The following is a 23968-nucleotide window of genomic DNA, read 5'->3' on the forward strand; positions in this document are numbered from 1 at the left end:
CAAGCTACTGTTGACTCTCTTCACAGAATTGGAAAGAAACTACTTTAAATTTCATATGGAACCAAAAAAGTATGCATAGCCAAGACAATCCTAAGCAAAAAGAACAAAGCTGGAGGCATCACACTACTGACTTCAAACTATACTACAAGGCTACAGTAATCAAAACAGCATGGTACTATTACCAAAACAGATATATAGACCAGCGGAATAGAACAGAGGCCTCAGATATAACACCACACATCTACAACCATCTGATCTTTAACAAACCTGACAAAAACAAGCAATGGGGAAAGGATTCCCTATTTAATAAATGGTATTGGGAAAACTGATTAGCCGTATGCAGAAAACAGAAACTGGACTCCTTCCTTATACCTTATACGAAAATCAACTCACGATGGATTAAAGACTTAAACCTAATACCTAAAGCCATAAAAACCATAGAAGAAAACCTAGGCAACATCATTCAGGATATAGGCATGGGCAAAGACTTCATGACTAAAACTCCAAAAGCAATGGCAACAAAAGCCCAAATAGAGAAACGGGATCCAATTAAACTAAAGAGCTTCTGCACAGCAAAGAAAAACTATCATCAGAGTTAACAGGCAACCTACAGAATGGGAGGAAATTTTTGCAATCTATCTATCTGACAAAGGGCTAATATAAATAATCTACAAAGAACTTAAACAAATTTACTAGAAAAAGCAAACAACCCCATCAAAAAGTGGGCAAATGATATTAATAGACACTTCTCAAAAGAAGACATTTATGCAGCCAACAAACATATGACAAAATGCTCATCATCACTGGTCATCAGAGAAATGCAAATCAAAACTACAATGATGTACCATCTCACGCCAATTAGAAGGCAATCATTAAAAAGTCAGGAAACAACAGATGCTGGAGAGGATGTGGAGAAATAGGAACGCTTTTACACTGTTGGTGGGAGTGTAAATTAGTTCAATCATTGTGGAAGACACTGTGGTGATTCCTCAAGGATCTAGAACTAGAAATACCATTTGACCAAGGATTACCATTATTGGGTATATACCCAAAGGATTATAAATTATTCTACTATAAAGATACATGCACATGTATGTGTATTGTGGCACTGTTGACAATAGCAAACACTTGGAAACAAACCAAATGCCCATCAGTTATACACTGGATAAAGAAAACCATAATTCTAACTAGCAAACTAACACAAAAACAGAAAACCGAACACCACACATTCTCAGTCATAAGTGGGAGTTGAACAATTAAAACACATGGACACAGGGAGGGGACCATCACACACTGGGGCCTGTCGAGGAGTTGGGGGCTGGGGGAGGGATAGCATTAGGAGAAATACTAATGTAGATGATGGGTTGATGGGTGCAGCAAACCACTATGACACGTGTATCCCTGTGTAACAAACCTGCACGTTCTGCACATATACCCCAAAACTCAAAGTATAATTTTTTTTAAAGAGTGAGCATTCCTGCCGTATACCAGATTTTAGGGAAAAAGCTTTTAGTTGTTCGCCATTGCTTATGATGTTAGCACTGAATTTTTCATAAGTGCTCTTTGTTAGGTTGACGATCGATCTTTCTGTATGTAAACCATTAAGAGGTTTTTATCAAGAAAGGATGTTGAACTTTAGCAAATGCTTTTTCCGCATCATTTGAGATGATCATGAGGTTTTTATCTTTCATTCTGTTATTGTGATATATTATAGTATATGATTTGCATGCGTCATTTTATTTTATTTTACTTTAACGTCTGGGGTACATTTGCAGGAATGCAGGTTTGTTACATAGGTAAACTTGTGCCATGGTGGTTTGCTGCACCTATCAACTTATCACTTAGGCATTATGCCCAGCATGCATTAGCTATTTTTCTTGATGTTCTTCCTTCCCCTGCTTCCCCTCCCCCTACTAACCCCAGTGTGTGTGGTTCCCCTTGCTGTGTCCATGTGTTCTCATTGTTCTGCTCCCACTTATAAGTGGGAACATGCAGTGTTTGGTTTTCTGAGGATAATGTCTTCCAGCTCCATCCATGTCCATGCAAAAGACATGATCTTATTCCTTTTTATGGCTGCATAATATTCCATGGTGTGTATGTACCACATTTTCTTTTTTCTTTTTTTTTTTTTTTTGATTAGTAAATTTATATTTGCTTTTTTATTTTTTATTTTACTTTAAGTTCTGGGATACATGTGCAGAACGTGCAGGTTTGTTACATAGGTATTCATGTGCCATGGTGGTTTTCTGCACCTATCAACTTGTCTTCTAGGTTTTAAGCCCCACATATATTATGTATTTGTCCTAATGCTCTCCCTCCCCTCCCCACCAACCCCTGACAGGCCCCGGTGTATGATGTTCCCCACAACATTTTCTTTATCCAGTCTATCATTGATGGACATTTGGTTGATTCCATGTCTTTGCTCTTGTGAATAGTGCTGCAATGAACATACACATGCATGTATCTTTACAATAGAATGATTTATATTCCTTTGGGTATATACCCAGTAATGTGATTGCTGGGTCAAATGGTATTTCTGGTTCTAGGTCTTTGAGGAATTGCCACACTGCCTTCCACAATGGTTGAACTAAATTACACTCCCACCAAGAGTGTAAAAGTGTTCCTTTTTCTCTGCAGCCTCACCAACATCTGTTGTTTCTTGACTTTTTAATAATTGCCATTCTACTGGCATGAGATTGTATCTCATTGTGGTTTTGATTTGCATTTCTCTAATAATCAGTGATGATGACCTTTTATTCATGTTTGTTGGCTGCACGTATGTCTTCTTTTGAGAAATGTCTGTTAATGTGTTTTGCCCTGTTTTTAATGTGGTTGTTTGTTTTTTTCTTGTAAATTTGTTTAATTTCCTTGTAGACTCTATACATTAGACCTTTGCCAGATAGATAGATTGCAAAAATTTTCTCTCATTCTGTAGATTGTCTGTTTGCTCTGATGATAGTTACTTTTGCTGTGCAGAAGCTCTTTAGTTTAATTAGATCCCATTTGTCTATTTTTGCTTCTGTTGCAATTGCTTTTGACGTTTTCATCATGAAATCTTTGCCCATGCCTATGTGCTGAATGGTATTGCCTAGATTTTCTTCTATGGTTTTTATAGTTTTGGGTCTTTAATTCATTTAGAGTTAATTTTTATATAAGGCATAAGGAAGTGGTCCAGTTTCAGTTTTCTGCGTATGGCTAGCCAGTTTTCCCCATATGGCTAGCCAGTTTTCCCAGCACCATTTGTTAAATAGGGAATCCTTTTCCCATTGCTTGGTTTTGTCAGGTTTGTCAAACATCAGCTGGTTGCAGATGTGTGGTCTTATTTCTGAGTTGTCTATTGTTTTCTACTGGTCTATGTGTCTGTTTTGGTACCAGTACCATGCTGTTTTGGTTACTGTAGCCTTGTAGTATAGTTTGAAGTTGGGTAGCGTGATGCCTCCAGCTTTGTTCTTTTTGCTCAAGATTGTCTTGGCTATATGGGCTCTTTCTTGGTTCCATATGAATTTTAAAATAGTTTTTTTTTCTAATTCTATGAAGAATATCAATGGTAGTTTAATGGGAATAGCACTGAATCTGTAGATTACTTTGCGTAGTATAGTCATTTTCATGATATTGATTCTTCCTATCCATGAGCATTGAATGTTTTTCCATTCGTTTGTGTCCTCTGATTTCCTTGAGCAGTGATTTGTAGTTCTCCTTGAAGAGGTCCTTCGCTTCCCTTGTTAGCTATATTTCTATTTATTTTATTCTCTTTGTAGCAGTTGTAAATGGGAGTTCACTTATGATTTGGCTTTCTGCTTGTCTGTTGTTAGTGTAAAAGAATGCTTGTGAGTTTTGATTTGCATATGTTAAGGTAACCTTACATGCCAGGGATAAATTTCACTTTTTCATGATGTGTAATCTTTATGATGTTTTCTTGAATTCGTTTGCTAATATTTTATTAAGGATTTTTACATCAATGTGTATCAGAGATATTGACCTGCAGTTCTGTTTTCTTGCAGTGTCTTTAGATATTAAGGAGATACTGTCCTTATAAAATATGTTGGGAAGTATTCCCTTTAGCTCTAATTATTTTGTGTGGGCTTAAGAGGTATTGGTAATAATTCTTCCTTGACTCATAGAATTCAGCCATGAAGCCATCTAGTTCTGGGCTTTTCTTTGTTGGAAGGTTTTAAATTTCGTTTCAGTCTCTTTATTTGTTATTGGTCTGTTCAAACTTTCAATTGCTTATTATTCAATTTTGCTATGTTACATGTCTTAAGAAATTTATCAGTTTCCTCTAGGTTATCCAACTCGTTGGCATATGATTGTTCATAATAGTACCTTATGATTCCTTTATTTTCTGAAGTGTCTGTAGTAATGTCTGTACTTTCATTTGTGATTTTGTTTATTTTTGTCTTCTCTTTTTTTTCTGAATTAATCTAGCTAGGCATTTGTCAATTTTGTTTATTTTTCCATCTTTTTAAAAATTATTTTCCATGGTTTTTCTATTCTGTATTTATTTCTATTCTGATCTTTATTATTTCCTTCTTTCTGCTAACTTTGGATTTAGTTTGTTCTTTAGTTACTTGAGGTGTAATGTTAGGCTCTTTATTTGGGATCTTCTTTTTGAGATAGGTGTTTATTGCTATAAATTCTCCCCTTAGAACTGCTATTGCTTCACCTATAGGGTAAGATATATTTTGTTTCCATTGTTGTTTGTCTCAAGATATTTTTAAATTTTTCTTTTGATTTCTTTCTTGACCATGTTTGTGTAGGAGCATATTGTGTAATTTTCACATATTTGTGATTTTTTTTCAATATTTCTCCTATTACTGATTTCTGGTTTCTCACCATTGTGGTTAGAAACAATACTTGATATGATTGTGATCTTCTTAAATTTCTTAAGACCTATATTGTGGCCTCACATATAGTGTATCTTGGAGCATGTTTTATGTGTGCTAAAGAATATTATTCTCTTGCTGTTAGATGGAAAGTTCTATATAAATCTATTAGGTCCATTTGGTCTAAAGAGCAGTTCAAGTCCAATATTTCCTTATTAATTTTTGGGGTGGTTGACTTACCCATTGTACAAACGGGAGTATTGAACTCTTATTATTGTATTGCTATCTATTTATTCTTCATGACTGTTAATATTTGTTTTATATATTTAGGTGCTCCAATGTTGGGTGCATATATATTTACAATTGTTATATCCTCTTGATGAATTGACCTCTTTAACATTAAATATTAACCTTTGTCTCTTGTAACAGTTTTTGACTTGAAGTCTATTTTATCTAAGTATAGCTCTCCTTGCGTTTTTTTTTTTTTGGTTGCTTTTTACAGAAAATATCTTCTTCCTTCCCTTTGCTTTCAGCCTGTGTCCTTAAAGCTAAAATGGGTCTTTTATGGGGAGCATAGAGTTTGATCTTGTTGTAGTTGTTGTTTTCCATTCAGCCACTCTATATCTTCTGATTGGTGACTTTAATCCGTTTATATTTATATTTAAGATTATTATTGATAGGCAAGGGTTTACTATTGCCATTCTGTTAATTGTTTTCTGGTTGTTTTTTAGATCATTTTTCCTTTTTTCCTCTCTTATTGTTTGCTTCTGTGATTTAGTAGTTTTCTTTAGTACTAAGCTTTGATTCCTTTTCTTTTTCTCATTTGTGTATCTGTCATAGTTTTCTGCTCTGTGGTTATCTTTTATCTTGAGGCTTACATAAAACATCTTGCTGTCATAATAGACCATTTTTGTTTTTGTTTTTTTTTTTTTTTGAGAAGAGTTTCACTCTTGTTGCCCAGGCTGGAGTACAATGGTGCCATCTCAGCTCACTGCAGCCTCTGTCTCCCAGGTTCAAGCAATTCTCCTGCCTCAGCCTCCTGAGTAGCTGGGATTACAAGTGCCTGCCACCACACCTGGCTAAGTTTTTGTATTTTTATTAGAGACAGGATTTCACCACATTGGTCAGACTGGTCTTCAACTCCTGACCTCAGGGGATCCACCTGCCTTGGCCTCCCAAAGTGCTGGGATTACAGGCATGAGTGACTACGCCCAGTCAGACCATTTGTTTTAACTTGATAACAGTTTAACTTTGGTCACATAAAAGTAATCTGGACTTTTACTCCCCACCCCCCACAATTTATATTTTTGATGTCAGAATTTGCATCTTTTAATGTTGTGTATTTCTTAACAAGTTGATGTAACTATTTTTGTTTTTGAATATTTTGACTTTTAACTTTCATAGTAGAAATTTGAAATATTTACACACCACCATTATAGTAATGGCATATTTTGAATTTGAATTATTTACCTCTACCAGTGAGTTTTATACTTTGATATGTTTTTGTGATAGTAATTGTCCTTTCACTTCCAGTTGAAGAACTTTCGTAAGCATTTCTTGTGAGGCTGGTTTAGTAATGATGAATTCCCTCAGCTTTTGCTTATCTGGGGAAAATTTTATTTCTCCTTCATTGCTGAAGGAAAGCTTTGCTGGGTATAGTATTCTTTGCTAACAGGTTTTTTTTTTTTTTTTTTTTTTTTTTCCATTTCTTTCCTTTCAGCACTTTGAACATATCATCCCATTAGCTCCTTGCCTGCAAGGTTTCTGTTTAGAAATTCACTGGTAATCTAACGGGGATTCCCTTATATGTCACTTGATTCTTTTCTTTTGTTGCTTTTACAATTGTTTTTGTTTTCGTAGTATGCCTTGTTTAGGTCCTTTTCAGACTGAACCTTTTTGGGGACTTTGTATCATGGATCTAGATGAGCAAATCTTTGCTAATACTTCAGAGATTTTCAGTAATTATTTCATCAAATAAGCTTCTATGCTTTTCTCCATTGCTTATCCTTCTGGAATTACCATAATGAGAATATTTATATGCTGCATGCTACTCTACCCACAGGCTTTCTAAATTCTTTTTCAATATTTTTTCTTTTGTTTCCTCTGACTGATTTATTTCAAAAGAACTGTCTTCAAGCTCACAGATTCTTTCTTCTGCTTGATCTGGTCTGCTATTGAAGTTCTCAATTATTTCTTTACATTTTTTATATTTTATTATTATTTTAGAGACAGGGTCTTGCTGTGTTGCCCAGGCTGGTCTTGAACTCTTGGGCTAAAGCAATCCTCCTACCTTGGCCTCCCAAAGTGGTGGGATTGCAGGCATGACTTACCATGCCCAGCCCAATTATATTTTTTTAATTCTCTGCAGCTCCAAGATTTCTGTTTGGTCCTTTTTTATGATTTTTATCTCTGTTGAATTTCTAATTCAGATCATGAATTATTTTCTGGTATAATTGAATTGTCTATTTGTATTCTCTTTTATCTTGCTAAGTCTCTTTAAGATTATTATTTTGAATTTCTTTTTAGGCAATTCATAAATTTCCATTGTTTTTGGAAGTCAATTATTGGAGAACAATTGTGTTCCTTTGGTGGTGTCATGTTTACTTGCTTTTTAAATGTTTTTGTGTCCCTATGGTGATGTCTGTGTATCTGGTAGAATGGTTGTCTCTTCCCAATTTATAAGTGGCTTTTGTAGGGAAAGACTTTCACCTGCGGGTTAGTTTTAGGGTGTTACTTGTGCAGGGTGCATTGACTCTGGTTCTGGGTGGGTACAGACTCTCTGTGTAGCTTCTTCAGCTGTGATCAGTGTGTCAGTGATGATTATAGGTGTCTCAGTGGCCTAGGCTGCAGGAGTTTTTGGCAACAGTGGTGGCACTGTAGGTTAGGATTCCCAGTGGTAAGGGTAGGGGTTTTTCTGTTCCTTTTTTTCCCGCAGTTCGGAGAGTTAGCTGAGCGTATCCTTCTTGGTGCCAGGTCTGACATGGTCCACAGGCAGTGATAATAGTACTGCGTTCTAGGGCACAGGTGGTTGGAGTCGCTATGGAGCTGGGGTTCAGAGCTCAGTGTTTTGCTGAACTACTGTGACACCTGTGATGTGGGCACAGGTTCACTAACTGAAGCACAGTTAGATGAAGCTCTCCCACAAAGTTGGGGATTGAGTCTGAGGCACTCCCCAGTAGCTTAGACCTAGGGGACAGGTTTATGTCTGTGACTCTGGTCCTAGGGATCAGGGCACAGAGCTGGCATGGCACCAGGGAAGAAGGGGTGTTCTAGAAGGTCAGACCCTGGGGAGCAGAGCACATCTGAAATTTGGATTCCAGAGCCAACAGGGCACAGTAGCTACCCAGGCACTAGGAGAGAGAGAATACCACATAGTGGTGACTCTGGACTCTGGGATGCTGGGACGTGGTAGTGACATCGGCTCTGTGAGGCCAAGTGCAGTAGCACCAAGGGCCCAGGAATGGGGGCACACAACCGTGGCTGTGTTTCAGAGTTCAAGGAGCAGGGCAACAATGACTCAACTTCACAGAGAGGCAGGGTACTTCAACAGCTCAGACTTCAAAGGGCTAGTCCACATCCAGGGAGGCGGGGTGCTGTGACTGTTTGGCCCAGAGGGGGGTGCCACAGCTCAGCCAAAGCTCTATTTCCCTTGGGACAGGGTACCACATTTTCTCAGGTGCCTGGGAGCATAGCTGCTCTGCTGGGCCAGGGCCTTGGTTTCCTTTATCAGCTAGGGAGCATGGGGTATATGACTGCTCTGCTGTGCGGGAGCTCCAGGTCCTTGGGGAGTGAGGTACTGGGAGATGGTGGACCTCTAGTGGGACCAGGTTCTAGGTCCCAAAGGGTGGGATGCTGGGGGGCCCTGTGGTTTTGCTGAAGTCTGGATTCCAGTCCTTGGGGGTTAGAACATATACCTACTCTGCTGGACTAGGATTTTGTGTCCCTGAGAGGCTGGGTGCTGCATCAGCTTAGGCACCAGGGTGCATGGCTGCTCCACTAGGCTGAAGCTCAGATTTCTGGGGGTCAAGGCACCAGATTGGCTCAGGTGCCAGGAGTGTGGGTATTCCCCTGGGCGAGGCTCTTAGTAGCCTGGGAATGGGGCACACACCGCAGGAGCTGGGATCCAGGAGATGGAGTGCCCCTTAGGGAGCTTTACTTCAGCGGGGTGCAAGCTTCAGTGGTTTGGCTAGGGAATGCTCTGCTTCTGTGTATGTGAATATGGTACAGTGATGGCAAAGCCTCAGGGATGATGGGATGCAGTGGCTACTCTTCCCCCAGAGAAGGATGCACTCTAGTAGAGGCTCTAGTTTCAAGATGGTACTGTGCAAAGCATCTTGGGCCACAGGGTTGTGGGGAGGTGGTGGGTGGCGGGACAGAATGTGGGTTCTTTTTCTGAAGTAGTACAGCCATGTGACCTCCAGGAAGCTCCCTAACTGGGTTCATGACCTGTGAGGACTGCAGTGTTCTCTGGTAGCAAAGATTGCAGGTATCTACAGTGGTGATAGGGGCTGCTGGAGGCCTCCAGCTTACCCTTTCCCCTCAAGGAAAAGACCATTCTGGTTCTGAGCAGATCCCAGCCAGGGGAATGGGGAGGTGAAGGCAAGGTGTTTCTTTATGTGCCATCCTCTGAGTTTTTGTGCCCCACATGGTTTCCACCACTCCCTTGCTGTACTGTACTTCAGCATTCTCCTTTAGTCATTCTGCTTGAATTTTAGTTGTTTTTTTTTTTTTTATCGTTTTGGTTCTTTTTTGTCGGGGAGATGAACGTTAGGCAACTCTAGTCAGCCATCTTGCTTATCAGTTTCTTAAATTTTCTCAATATAAGGGATCCTCAACATGATAATATGGCTAGCAGCTTTTAAATCCTGAGAGAATGATATGGGGAGAAGGCCCATGGCTGTAGGTGGGAATTTATTTAGAGGTACCCTTAAGAGCAGAAATTCCTTTCCAAGTCAGAGTGGATCCACCAAGAAAATGGTTTCCCTGGCGGCCTGGTAATTTGCCCCTGCAAAACAGAGGTAATCTACCTATTATCTGCCGTGCTATCTGCTGAGTTTATAAATGTTGAGGCACTGTTTAAATTAGCCTCAAGAAGGCTGCATTTCCAAAGAAAGCTAAACTGTAAATGTTTCTGGTGGTTTTATATTTCACTGTTTTGTATAACTTCGGAGAGAGCTATTTATTTTCTGTTCATGACTCCCGATCCTGCAGCAGTTGTACCTTATTCCATAGTGGCCTTGAAATAGATTTTTCAGCAGATTTCTGAATTTTAAACCCATTTGATTGAATTGATTCATATAATTAAAGTGCTCTTTTCACATTAATTTCTTATTCTACCTTTGTAATGCTGTAGAGCTAAAAAAATTGTGTAACAAGAAACCTATACTACTGAAAGGATGTCCCGGAAAACCTTCAATATTTATGGTGCTATTAAAATGGACATCAATTCCCAGCTGGGCTTTATCCAACTTTCACTCTACGGTTGGCTGTATATATAGTCCTCCAAATCCCTGTGGGAGAAGATTTATAATTCCTTCCCTCTTCCCCCTTTAATAAGTTGTTTCAGTATCTGATAGTCATTATGAGCAGGATTTTTTTTCTTATGGCTGACTTAAATATGCATGTTAACCATATTTCTTTCTCATTTAAACCCCATTGAGGTAAGAAGTAAAGAGTTATTATTTCTCTTCTATTTCTTTATCTGTTGAAAGACAATGCTTTGTGCGTTGTACAAATAGTGATAGTAATAAAGTCAAATTTCCCAGAGAAAAAGATACATCCGTCTGTTGTACATGAGACATATTGTTTTGTGTCAGAACATAGACAATATTTCAAAAGTTATACTAGCACAAGCTTCTAGAAAATTCAGATGACAACATATATAAAATAAAAAATGAATGTACACTTCCTCTCTTCCCTGCCCCCACCATCCTGTTCTTCAAAGTAACCTTTTTTCTTAAATTAGTGTCTTGCCTTTCCAACTTTTTTCTATATAATAAGGTAAGAAAATAAGTAGATAAACAAATAAACAAACAATAAAAAAAGGTGCATATTAATAGTATGGCAATGTGGCAATGTGGTTTCTCTTGTGATTTTTTTTTTCTTTCACTCATTAGACTTTTGTCTACCCAGCATAAAATACCATGAAGGAAACTTCTCAGTCATACATTACATTATGCATGTAATGCGTCATTACATGCATATTTTAAAATTATTTTAAGTTATGTTAAAGCAAATGTAACTGGCCAACATGGTGAAACCCTGTCTCTACTAAAAAAAAAAAATACAAAAATTAGCTGGGTGTGGTGGTGGGCACCTGTAATCCCAGCTTCTTGGGAGGCTGAGGCATGAGAATCACTTGAACCTGGGAGGCGGAGGTTGCAGTGAGCTGAGATTGCACCATTGCACTCCAGCCTGGCTACAAACTGAGACTCTGCCTTAAAAAAAAAAAAAGTAAAATGTGTGAGGATATTGGTACAACCATGGAAAACTGACAGTATCAAGGAAAACTGATATTCACCCACCCAATAGTTCCATACCTGTGTATATATCCAATAGAAACAAATGATTATGTCCACTGAAAGGCATGTCTTAGAATGTTCATAGCATCAGTATTTATGATGGCCCCAGACTCTAAAACCTAAATATGTTTTAACAGTAGAATTGATTAAAAAAAAAACTGTTATGGTCATATAGAGTAGTAAAACACAGAAACAAACAAACAAACAAACAAAATGAGATTTTGGAACAAAAGAAGCCAGACAAGAAAAAATACATTATGTAGGATTCCATTTATATTAAGTTTAAAACTAGACAAAAAATGGTCTGTTGTGTTTACCTTTAGGAGGAGATTATCAACTGGGTAAGTATACAAGGGAGTCTTCTAGAGTGCTTGACATATTCTATACCTTGCTCTGGTTGGTGAGTACATGGATATATACATACGTAAAAATTATTTGAACCGTATACTTAAGGTTCATGTGCTTTATGTAGGTTATACTCCTCACTATTCACCTCTATTATCCCTGAGGCTTCTGAGGCTGGAGTAGCTCATGCTTTTTCTTCTGGGCAGGTAGCTCCTTCTGTGGTCAGAGCCCTTTCACATATTCCAAGCAAAGCCTCTTATGGAGGTGGGAGATGATTTTTGTTGTTTGTTTTCCTCCATAAATTCATACTCATCCATCACTCTTTCACTATCTAGAAATTTGTACTTCATTAAATTAAAAAAAAAACCCCACACATGATGATAGTTTTACTATATTTAAAAAAACAGAGTTCAATTATTGCTGAATTTACTTGAATATTATCATTTCTGTTGTTTTTTCATTTCCTGGTATAGCTAAGCACAGTTATGTCTTTTAGCTGGAAATTTTGTTCAGCTGAAATTCTAATATGTATAGATATATAAAATCTTTTTTATTTGGGTATGGGATTTCTTTTTAGGCTAATAAAAATGTTTTGAAATTATATCACACTGATGGTTGTACAACTCTATGAATATACCAAAAATCACAGAATTGTATACTTTAAGGGGGGAATTTTATAGTATGTAAGTTATCTCTCAATAAAGCTGTTTTAAAAAAGACCCTTGGATATTAAAGATATCATTGTGAAAATAAAATATTTAGCCAAAAACTTCAGCCAGTAGTTTAAAGATAAATCAAGAAAATCTCCTAAAATGTAGGAACAATGGAGAGAGAAGAGAATATAGAAAGAAATGTAGAAGAAAAGATCAGAGAAAAGACAAGCATACAGAAGCAATCTAGAAGGCCCATGAACTATTAATAGTTTCAAAAGACAGAGAGCAATTAGCATGAAAGAATGTGAAACTTTCCCAAAATACAGAAGGAAACTGTATTCAAATTAATAGGTTTACTGAGAAGCAAGTAGAAAGAATTAAAAAACCTCATAACAAACCTGTACCTCTACCCTGAACCTAAAATAAAAGTTTGAAAAAGCTCTAAATTAGACACAATCACTGTGAATCTTCAAAGTACAGGAGAATGGAATTGTTATACAGTTTATGGTGTTATAAACACTACTGATTGATTTTGAACTTTTAGAATCAAACTACAGAAAAAGCACCAAATACTTTAGTAAAACCATAATTTATTATGGTTATGGAATGAAATAGAAATGCTATCAATCTTGACCAGGAAAAATACAAATACTGATAATTTAAAAGGTGAAAGAGGGAAAGAAGAAATAAAGAGAAGGGCAAGGGTCTTAATATCCTCTGCTAAGAACATGGACAGCTATAAGATCTTGCTGAGTTGACAGAACAAAACAGAAAGCTAAAATAGATAATGTGAGTTCCAGAGATAACCAACAGGTGAGGGGAAAAGGTGTTGAAATCTTTTGTCTGCTTATAGACTATTTCAGTGATCTTCTTGAGTGCATTTCTACCCCTTTTTATTCCTTTTTATCATTCTGATGCATCTCCTGCGAAGCCAATATAAACACATGTGCTCAGGGTAGCCTCTTGTCTTTTGCACATTATTTACGGAACTCGTAAGCCATCTGGCATACTCAAGATTCTGTTTCTCATGTGTCAGCTGTTGAATTAACATTTGAAGTTTTCTTTCATGGTGCTGTACTAACCAATAGTTTAATCTTAGTAAAGTTCCACCCCTGTCTATATATCAGCAGGGGTATTTTTTGCTATGATATATATGCATTTCTGAAAAACTTGGGTTTTGCATCACATACTAGGAATCAGGGCTCGTGGTATCAGCAGGAGCCCATTCAAAAATCTATGCAACCTTGTAATCAGAGCACTTACAAAAACATTAAGACTCTTGATAAAAATATTAGCACAGTTAAAAAGACATGCTAAATTTCTATAAATCAGTGTTACAGCATATATGGAACTTTATGTGAGCAAAAGAGTTTACAGTAGCTCATTGGAAGGTGTAAGAGGAGTTGAGGTTGTTTAGGAAGTCAAAAGCAAAATGCATTGGAGATCAGGTCGAATCAAACAGGAATCACTTTCAAAACAGGGCGCATGGCCAGCAGAGCCAAGATGATGAATGGGTGCTTCATAGGGTACTCAATTCCTCTTGTAGCTTGGTGTGTTCAGTTGTGCTCATTTACTTTGTGTTTAGCTGCCATCTTTGGTAGCAGAAAATATTAAAATAATGGGGAAAAAATCTCACATGAACAGATGTGACTTTTGAATAATATTGACATAATTCCTGTTTGCCAGTTGTGTATGAACTAATAAACCAGAGTTTTAGCAGAATATATTATATTTAAGTATTCTAATATACATTGCCTTTATTATATTAGAAAATGATTGAAAAGGAGAAAAATGAAATGCTGATGTTAGATTTCTAAGAATGCATGTCTTAAAACATATACATCTGTTTATTCAAATTCTACCCACTGGATTTTCATTCATCTTTGCAGAATTGAATGAATAAAAAACAGGCAATGACGATATGACTGTTTCTTATGTCAAGGGTTTTACAATTTTTTATTTGCTAAATATGCTATTCTAGACAAAATTTCATTGTTTCTTTTTTTTTTTTTTTTTTTTTTTTTTTTAGACAGAGTTTTCCTCTGTCGCCCAGGCTGGAGTGCAATGGTACAATCTTGGCTCACTGCAACCTCTTTCTCCTGGGCTCAGACAATTCTCGTGCCTTAGTCTCCTGAGTAGCTGGGATTACAGGCATATGATACTGTGTCTGGCTAATTTTTGGACTTCCAGTAGAGATGGGGTTTCACCATGTTGGCCAGACTTGTCTCAAACTCCTGGCCTCAAGTAATATGCCTGCCTCAACCTCCCAAAGTGCTGGGATTACAGGGGTGAGCCACCGCGCCCGGCCTCTAGACAAAATTTTATGTGTTGGTTGCTTTTTCCCATCATAACAGTTTTGCCATTAAATCAAGTCTGACAGAATGACTATGATAAAATAGTCATTGTTTTAAGAGTGCCAATAAAGAATTATATATGTGTAAATATTTTAAATATATTTTACCTGCCAGAAAACAGATTGAGAAATCTATAATTTGGCAAATATGTGCAGTAATTGGAAGAATAGCTTCTGATGTGGTTAGGCTTTGTGTCCCCACCCAAATCTCATTTTAAATTGTAATCCCCATAATCCCCAGGGAGAGACCAGGTGGAGGTAATTGTATCATGGGGGCAGTTTTCCCAATGCTGTACTGGTGATAGTGAGTGAGTTCTCACAAGATATGGTTTTATAAGGGGCTGTTGCCTCTTTGCTACTCATTTTCCTCTCTCCTCCCACCTTGTGAAGGTGGACATGTTTGCTTTTCTTCTGCCATGATTGTAAGTTTCCTGAGCCCTCCTCAGTCATGCAGAACTGTGAGACCATTAAACCTCTTTCCTTTATAAATTACCTAGTCTCGGGTATTTCTTTATAGCAGTGTGAGAATGGACTAATACAGCTTCATAATGCATTTGAATTCAGTTGAATTCAATATTGTAAGAATCACAGAGAATATTGACATAATATTAAATCCTTTTGTTTTCTAAATCTGTAACCTTTTACCCGAGATAAATTGATATTTTAATAACAGTTTTGAAAATGTATAGAATTGATGTTTGATGAAGTTTTGTGTTTTTCTCTTAGCTAAATTGAAACCAAAAGCTTGTTTCTCTTTCTTAAAAGTGAAATAAGGGCTAGGTATGGTGGCTTACACCTGTAATCCCAGCACTTTGGGAGGTGGGAGGATTGCTTGAGGCCAGGAGTTTGATACTAACCTGGGCAACATAACGAGACCTTGCATCTGTAAAGAAAAAAAAAAAAGAAGAAGAAAATGAAAGCCTAACTGAAAATCACATTTCAAAAAGTTGCTATATATTTATACAGTCTTAATATGAAATAACCTTTGTTTTATGGCTTTTAAAATGTGTTGTAAAGCCTTGTGGGTTGACATTTTTAGATAACCATGTATATCTGTCTGTCAAGGGTTTTGTTGTTTTTGTAAGGTGAAGTATGAATAAATGTTCTGTCCATTATTTTTCAACACTTGTCTAGTTGCTTGCTGTTTTAGTTTATATAAACCAAGGAATTTTACTTCAGTGGTTAGTCAATTAGTTGATTTCCATTTGCTTTTGGTAAAGTTATGGTAAATTTAAAATTTTTTAAAATGTCACTGGCCTTTTTTTTTTTTGGAGCATCTGTGTGAATTACTTTTTTTGTTAAGTTCCAGTTAGCCTCTCAGGGATTTTTAGGAAAAAGAAAATCTGCTGTCATGATTTATACCTAACAAAGGATTAGTGGCATGAGTGTGTAAAAACGGACATACAAAGGGGAATAGAACAGAGTAGAAAAGGTGAATAACTACTAAATCCACAAGGAATACGAGGTAGTGTGGTGTTGATATTTTCTATTAGGAGATATACTCATTTGTTCCTTTAGATCACATGCCTTATATGAGAAGGTGACGTTACATAAAGATGGTAGCTGAGTCTGGGTCTCAGCTAGGAAATGCTGATTGGATAAAAAATTTGACTTTTATTTTATTTTATTTTTTTTGAGATGGAGGCTCGCTCTGTCACCCAGGCTGGGGTGCGGTGACACGATCTCGGCTCACTGCAACTGCCACTTCCCAGGTTCAAGTGATTCTTCTGCCTCAGCCTCCTGGGTAGCTGGGACTACAAGTGAGCACCACCATGCCCAGCTAACTTTTCTATTTCTTTCTTTTCTATTTATTTATTATTTATTTATTTTTTTTGAGACGGAGTCTCACTCTGCCTGCCAGGCTGGAGTGTAGTGGTGCGAACTCGGCTCACTGCAACCTCCACCCCCCGGGTTGAAGTGATTCTCCTGCCTCAGCCTCCCCAGTAGTTGGGACTACAGGCACCCACCACCATGCCTGGCTAATTTTTGAATTTTTAGTAGAGTCGGGGTTTCACCATGTTGGTCAGGCTGGTCTCCAACTCTGGACCTCAAGTGATCCACCCGCCTCAGCCTCCCAAAGTGCTGGGATTACAGGCGTGAGCCACTGCGCCTGGCGAGGACTGTGTTTTTGTTTGTTTGTTTGTTTTTTGAGATGGAGTCTGCTTCTGTCACTCAGGCTGGAGTTCAGTGGCCCGATCTCGGCTCACTGCAAGCTTCACCTCCCAGGTTCACGCCATTCTCCTGCCTCAGCCTCCCGAGTAGCTGGGACTACAGGTGCCTACCATCAAGCCCGGCTAATTTTTTTGTATTTTTAGTACAGATGGGGTTTCACCGTGTTAGCTAGGATGGTCTCGATCTCCTGACCTCGTGATCCGCCCGCCTTGGCCTCCCAAACCCAAAGTGTTGGGATTACAGGCATGAGCCACCGTGCCAGGCCTGGACTGTGTTTTTTAATCGAAGACACTTTTATCTTTAAAATGAACGTATGGTTATTACAATAGAAATCTAAGCCGATCCTCTGATGGCTTCCTCTGGTGATTCCCATTTCCTGGAGTCTCTCTAAAACATAGTTACAGTACAAATGAATTGTATATATTTTGAATCTATTTAATTCCTCTTCTTTCAGTTGAGGAGATGGAGTTAGAGAGGTAGGCAGTTTTCATATCATGTAGAGCCTTTCACACCTTCAAGATATTTTGTATTTTTCTTTAGCAGTGCTTATCATGATTAGGTAACTCTTTGTATGGTCAATAAACGAATGTTTGTCTTGACAGACTAAGTTCTGTGTGTTTAGGAGCCACACTGCCATCACCTGCAGTACAGTGTTTATATAAATAAATGGAGCTCATGGCAATTTCTTAAGTTTCTTAAGTTTGAAACCATTTTGTCTGAAAATTTGTTTAATATAATAGGTGTCAGAGAATATCATTTCTTAAAAATGTTAATCATTTGCACAAAAGGTCCCCATCCCTTAAGAGAGAATGACACATAAGATGCTGAATTAATTAGGAGATCATCTTTATTTGTTGGCTACAAATGTAGGGATTTTTGTCTGGATTTGTTCACGGATTTATTCCTGGAAACAGGAATAGTGCCTGTTACAGAAATATATATTGAATCAATGAATCAATAAAAGTGCATGACGTTCACAACTCAGTAATAAGAAAACAAATAACCTAATTAAAAAATGAGCAAAAGATTTGACCAGCCACTTCAGCAAAATAGATATAGGATGGGAAAAAACACACGTGAAAAGGTGCTTAACATCATTAGTCATTAGGAAAATGAAATTTAAAACCACAATGAGATACTGCTACACATCTGTTAGAATGGCTAAAATAAAAATAGCTGACAAAACCAAGTATTGGTGAAGTTGTAAAACAACTAAAACTCTCATATGTTGCTGGTGGTACAGCCCACTTTGGAAATCAGTTTGCCAAATTCTTATAAAATTAAACATGCACTTAAACTAAATACTGCATGTTCTCACTTACAAGTGGGAGCTAAATGATGGGAACACATGGACACAAAGAGGGGAACGGCTGATATTGGAGCTTACTTGAGGGTGGAGGGTAGGAGGAAGGAGAGGATCAGAAAAAATAACTAGTAGGTACTAGACATAGTACCTGGGTGACAAAATATTCTGTACCACAAATCCCCATGACATGAGTTTACCTATATAACAAACCTGCACATGTACCTCTAAACCTAAAATAAAAATTAAAAAAGTAACTAAATGGGACTATAAATGTAGATGTGGATCAGTACCAAGAAGTTTTTTTTTTTTTTCCACAAACCCCTAAGTGTCTGATTTCCACTCAAGTCTTTTAAACTTGTTTTATGTTGCTGCGTAGCAGAGGTCTTTTATTTTCCACTTTTTAATGTACCTAAAAAGCATGAACCCTGCATTTCAATGGACTGTATCATATGCTTTTTTGCTAAAAAACTTTTTCATCAAACACAATTACATTGTTCAGTTTTGTTGTAAACTTAACATAAGATGCACTGTTGATTTGCTTTCTGATATATTTGAGAAGAGTGATAAAATAAAGCTTAAAAACTGAAAAAGAATTAAAAGTAAGCAGATACTTAGCATCTGACCTAGAAACCTACTCCTAGAAATTTGCCTACAGGAAAATGAGACATATGTATACACACACAAAAACCTGTACGCAGATGTTTGTGAAGGCTTTATTCATAATTTCTAAAAAATTGAAAACAACCCAAATACTCATTAACTAGTGAATAGATAAATAAATGGCTAAACTATGATACATCCACACAATGAAATATCACTCAGCAAGAAAAAGAAAAAGCAGCAACGTGGATGAATCTCAAATACATTATGATTCATCGAAAGAAACCAAACTCAAATGGCTACATACTATGTGATTCCATTTATATGACACTCTAGAAAGGCAAAACTGAGATGGAAATCAGATAAACACAGGTAAGGGTTCGTCAACCAACAGGGCTGGAATTGGGGAAAGTGAATGGACTACCAAGAAGGGGAGCTGTTTGGAATGATGGGAATGTTCTGTATTTTGACTGTGACAGTAGTATCCAACCATATCCATTTGTCAATATTCATAGAACTGTACACTAGAAAAGGGTGAATGTTCCTGTATGTAGAAAATACCTTAATAAACCTGATAAAGAAATCAAAGTATTTATGAGGTCTTTTTTCTATGAGTACTTGAGCAAGCAAATTGTTAGCTTGCTGCTTTGAGAATCAGGAGCAAACCCATGCTTTACCAAGGGACTAAAGATACTCGTGAGACTCACTCTCCTACTTATCATTCCCACTGTTCTTTTTCTTTAAATGCTTACCTTGATAAACTGGTAATGAAGAACTTAAACATTCTTAATCTCTTCAAAAAATTAATGAAAAGATAGAAAGATATGTTGTAGGCTTTTGAGTTTCATGTGGCGAGGTCTTTACTTTTAGCAAAAACCATTTATTAAGTAATATCTGCCATTTAGCACTGGGTAAGACATTGTGTTCTTAGCATGTCGGGCAGGGCTAGTAGATGCAGCACAAGCCTCGTTTGCTACCTCAAGGAGTTGCCATGAGAATCAGTAAAGGGTGTGTTTGTGTAAGCACTGTGTAAATTGCTAAATAAATGCAGGTGGTTTCATTGCCAAATATTTAAAAACCTCGGAATAACAAGCAAATAAACTTGGATTTCAGTATCAAAGAACAACCCACAAACATGGCGTGGGTGAAACATAGGAATGAATTACTTGGCTTACATCTATGTTTGGCCCCAGTGCCTTCTTGCCTGGTGGGGAGAATCTGGTGTCCAGGAGCTTTGCACATAGCATGGAGGAATGGCAGGAATGAAATTTCATAGACTGGAGAGTGGGAGGAGACTCAGTGGAAAGACTGCTACCGGCAAAACTTGGAGTTAGGGGCTCTGAAGGAGTGAATCCTCAACAGTTTGTGTGTTTGTAGATGTACATGTGTTTTGTACAGTCTCTGTCCTTTTATGAAGTGGACTCTCTTGTTCTAAATGTAGGTGACCATTGTAGCAAATGTGCTGTTACCCACACCAAACTTTTCTTCTGATACCTCCTCTTCCAGTGGTTTTGCCGCCCTAGTTCTTGATACATTTTTGTTCCGTGTAACTGCTTTTATCCTCATGAATATTGTCATGAAGTCACTGATATCAGTGGCAAAGTTTTAGGTACAGTCATAACCTATTTCTCATCTTCTTTTATGTATATACACACACAATTAGAAATCATACCTTTTTCCCTCTTAGGTTGCTATGTCATATGTCATAAAGAGGTACTCCAAGTTGAGCTCAACAAATATTTATTTATATGACTTTATTTGAAAACTTATTTACAGAGTATTACATAATGATAAAATGAATTCTACTAGCAATATGACCTTGACCAGATCCTTAACTAACATCCCGGTTTCTTTACTTGCAAAATGCAACTATTAATAATAGTACCAATATTGCTCTTTTCACTATATAGTTGTAAGAATCACAATAGCTTAGGAAAGCTTGTAGTCAACTCTGATGTTCTGCCCAAATACAAAACAGTGGTATTATTAATGGAATCCTTCTCATTATTTGTACTATTCCCAGAAAGGGGTACACTGATAAATTCTTATGTTTTTCCAGGGAGAGTCACACCAGGACAGCTCATGTCCTATATTCAGCTCTTCAAGAACAACCTCAAAGCTCTAATGAATCACTGTGGGCTCCTCCAGCTTGGGCTGGCCACAGCTCAAACGTTGAAACACCCACAGACTGCCAAGTGGGACAACTTTCTCGCTTTTGAAAGACTCCTTCTTCAGGTATGTTGCTGTGGGTACTTCGTGGGATCTTAATAATTAATGTTTTGATTTCCAGGGAAAAACTTTGACATTTATTATAGCCTTAGTAATAAATCATATTGTTGACATGTGCCCTGCTTCATATTCTCTAAGTGCCCCCGAGTTAAAGTTCAAGTAGAAACTTTTTTCACACCTGTTTAAAAAAATATTTTGACAGTAATGTCTTTGGCTTCTTATTCAATACTAAGGATGTTTTTTGAGCATTGAACTAACCTCTGGAAACCTCTTTCAATTTTATGCCATTTGGACCTTTCTCGCTCTTCATGGTGTCTTTATTTGATCCTTGCTACTTTTTCTGTAGCATATTACTACTATTCACATTTCCTCTGACATTACCTAGTTTCTAGTCCTTAAGCAACACATAGCATGTGCCTTAAAATGGCGTTTAGTAAAAAATGAAGGAAGTGATCTCCATTTGTAGTGTTTATACAGATATTTGTATGTGGGATAGGAACTTTTCATGACTGATGAAATATTTTCATGGGAAACTTTTCAAAAAATATGTAGTATGTATTTTTTAAAATTATAAAGTAGTTTTTAAAATTATACAGTACTTTAAAAAGGGATAGAGGATTATAAAGCATAAATGTACTAAAACAATGAGTATCTGTAAACTTTCCACATAGACTCAATATGATTTATCATTATTTTCATATCTATCATGGATCCTTTTTCATTAAAGAAATAAAACTAGAGATAAAGTTGAAGCATTCTTGATACTATATAACCATCTCTAATTTGATTTTCCTTTTTCTTTCCCTAGAGATAATTACAAGCTCAATTTGTTGTTTTTACATTTTTATTAAATATTTACTTTTTCATAAATAATATAGAGCATTTATGCTATAGGTTTTAATTTTACATAAGTGATGTTATACTATAAATATCCCTAAATAGCTTGCTTTTTTCTCTCAAGGTTCTATTTTTAAGATAATCCAAAGTGATGGGCTAGGTGCAGTGGCTCACGCCTATAATCCCAGCACTTTGGGAGGCTGAGATGGGCGGATCACTTGAGGTCAGGAGTTCGAGACCAGCCTGGCCAACATGGCAAAATCCTGTGTCTACTGAAAATATAAAAATTAGCTGGGTGTGGTCGTGGTCATCTATACTCAGGCAGCTACTCGGGAGGCTTAGGCAGGAGAACTTCTTGAACCCGGGAGGTGGAGGTTGCATTGAGCTGAGATTGTGCCACTGCACTTTAACCTGGGTGACAGAGGGAGACTCCATCTCAAAAATAAATAAATAAATAAATAAATAAATAAATAAATAAAGTGATGTATGTAGATCTAGCTCATTCCTTTAAACCACATCATAAATATACAATTTATTTATGCAATCTGTACTGATGTTTAGTTAGGCTGTTGCATTTGTGCCCGTGTGTGTGTGTGTGTGTGTGTGTGTGTGTGGTGTGTATGTATGTGAGATTAGGAAGAATTATGCAGTGAATACTCTGGAATATGTCTCCTGTTATATATTGTTGAGTTTACCAAAGATTGCCAAAAATGTTGAACCAGGTAAGGATAAAAGCTGTGTCCTCTTCAGGATGTCCATGAGCTCCCTTCATTATCCCAGAATGTCTAAAATGTCACAAACATACATCAAGAGGCAGAAGAAGGAGCTTATTTCTTCATTATGTATTTTTCCTATCAAGGCAAAAAGAAAAAAAAAAAACTTTCTGAATCCTTAGTGATGACTATGAGCCTTACCTCAAAATATCTTGTTTTGTGAGATGATAATTTTTGTTTAAGGTGATTGGTTTTCTGTTATTTGGAGCCAAAATACACTCATCTTTTTCCCGTTAATATGTAATATACTAAGATCCCAAATAAAAGTGGTTTATTCCCAGTTTTTGGTTTGTTCTAGTTGTCAGTTTATCCATCACAGTGCTTTTAAATCATATATTCAGTTTTATGCTTTTATTCATGAGTATTTTAAGGATTTTAATGCCATTATGAATTGAATTTTTAAAATTTAATTTTCCAGTTTATTGTTGGCATGTAGGAATATATTGACTTGTGAATAGTGATCATGGATCCAACACTTTGCATTTTGTGATGATACTTGTTTTCTTATTTCTGGTTGTTATTCATTGATTGTCCTGGGTCTTCTGTGTGGGCAAGAATATTATCTGTGAATAAAGTCAGTTTTGTTTCTTCGTTTCCACACTTGATACCAAGTGTCTTTCATAGTGCATTGACCAGGCATACTAGGCCCTTTTTCAGTAAGAGTCATGCTAACACGCATCTTCATCTTATTCCTGACTTTAAAGAAAATATTCCAAAAAGGTTTTGTTTTGTTTTTAATCAGACTGAGGAAGTTTCTTCCTAATCCTAGTTCGCTGTTTTTTTTTTTTTTTTTTTTTTTTTTTTTTTTTTTTTTTTTTTAGTGATGCATTAGTGTTGCATTTTGTTTAATGCAGATTACTAATTTTTTAAATGACTATATAGTTTTTCTCCCTTAATCTGTTAATGTGGTGAATTGTGTTTATAACTTTTTTAATGCTAAATAATCTTCATTGCATTCCTGGGATTAATTCAACTTGTTCTCACACACACATACACTCACACATGTAAACATATGCACACACACACATACAAATTGCTGGATTTAGTTTACTAATATTTTCCATAGAAATTTGCATTTATGGTCATAGGTGAAATTAGGATTTTTTTTTCTTTCTTTTTTTGAGACAGATCTTGCTCTGTCACCCAGGTTGGAGTGCAGTGGCGTGATCTCAGTTGACTGCAACCTCCACCTCCCGGGTTCAAGTGATTTTCCCATGTCAGCCTCCTGAATAGCTGGAATTACAGGTGTGTGCCGCCACGTCTAGCTAATTTTTGTATGTAGAGATGGGATTTCGCCACGTTGGCCATGCTGGTCTCAAACTTCTGACCTCAAGTGATCTGTCTGCCTTGGCCTCT

At 37.0% G+C, this 23968-nt stretch overlaps 1 protein-coding gene across 6 annotated transcripts in view; it reads left to right on the top strand.

Moving 5' to 3' along the window:
- The window catches only part of SCFD2 (sec1 family domain containing 2), a 510081-nt gene that overhangs the window by 88253 nt on the left and 397860 nt on the right, over nt 1–23968 (top strand). For all 6 annotated transcript variants that reach the window (XM_045392615.2, XM_065545208.1, XM_005555295.4 and 3 more), the window contains exon 4: nt 20833–21008. In XM_045392615.2, the coding sequence (XP_045248550.2) occupies nt 20833–21008 (176 nt within the window). The remainder of the gene's footprint in view (nt 1–20832; nt 21009–23968) is intronic.

Source organism: Macaca fascicularis, chromosome 5, assembly GCF_037993035.2.
Source record: "Macaca fascicularis isolate 582-1 chromosome 5, T2T-MFA8v1.1".
Lineage (NCBI taxonomy): Eukaryota > Metazoa > Chordata > Mammalia > Primates > Cercopithecidae > Macaca > Macaca fascicularis.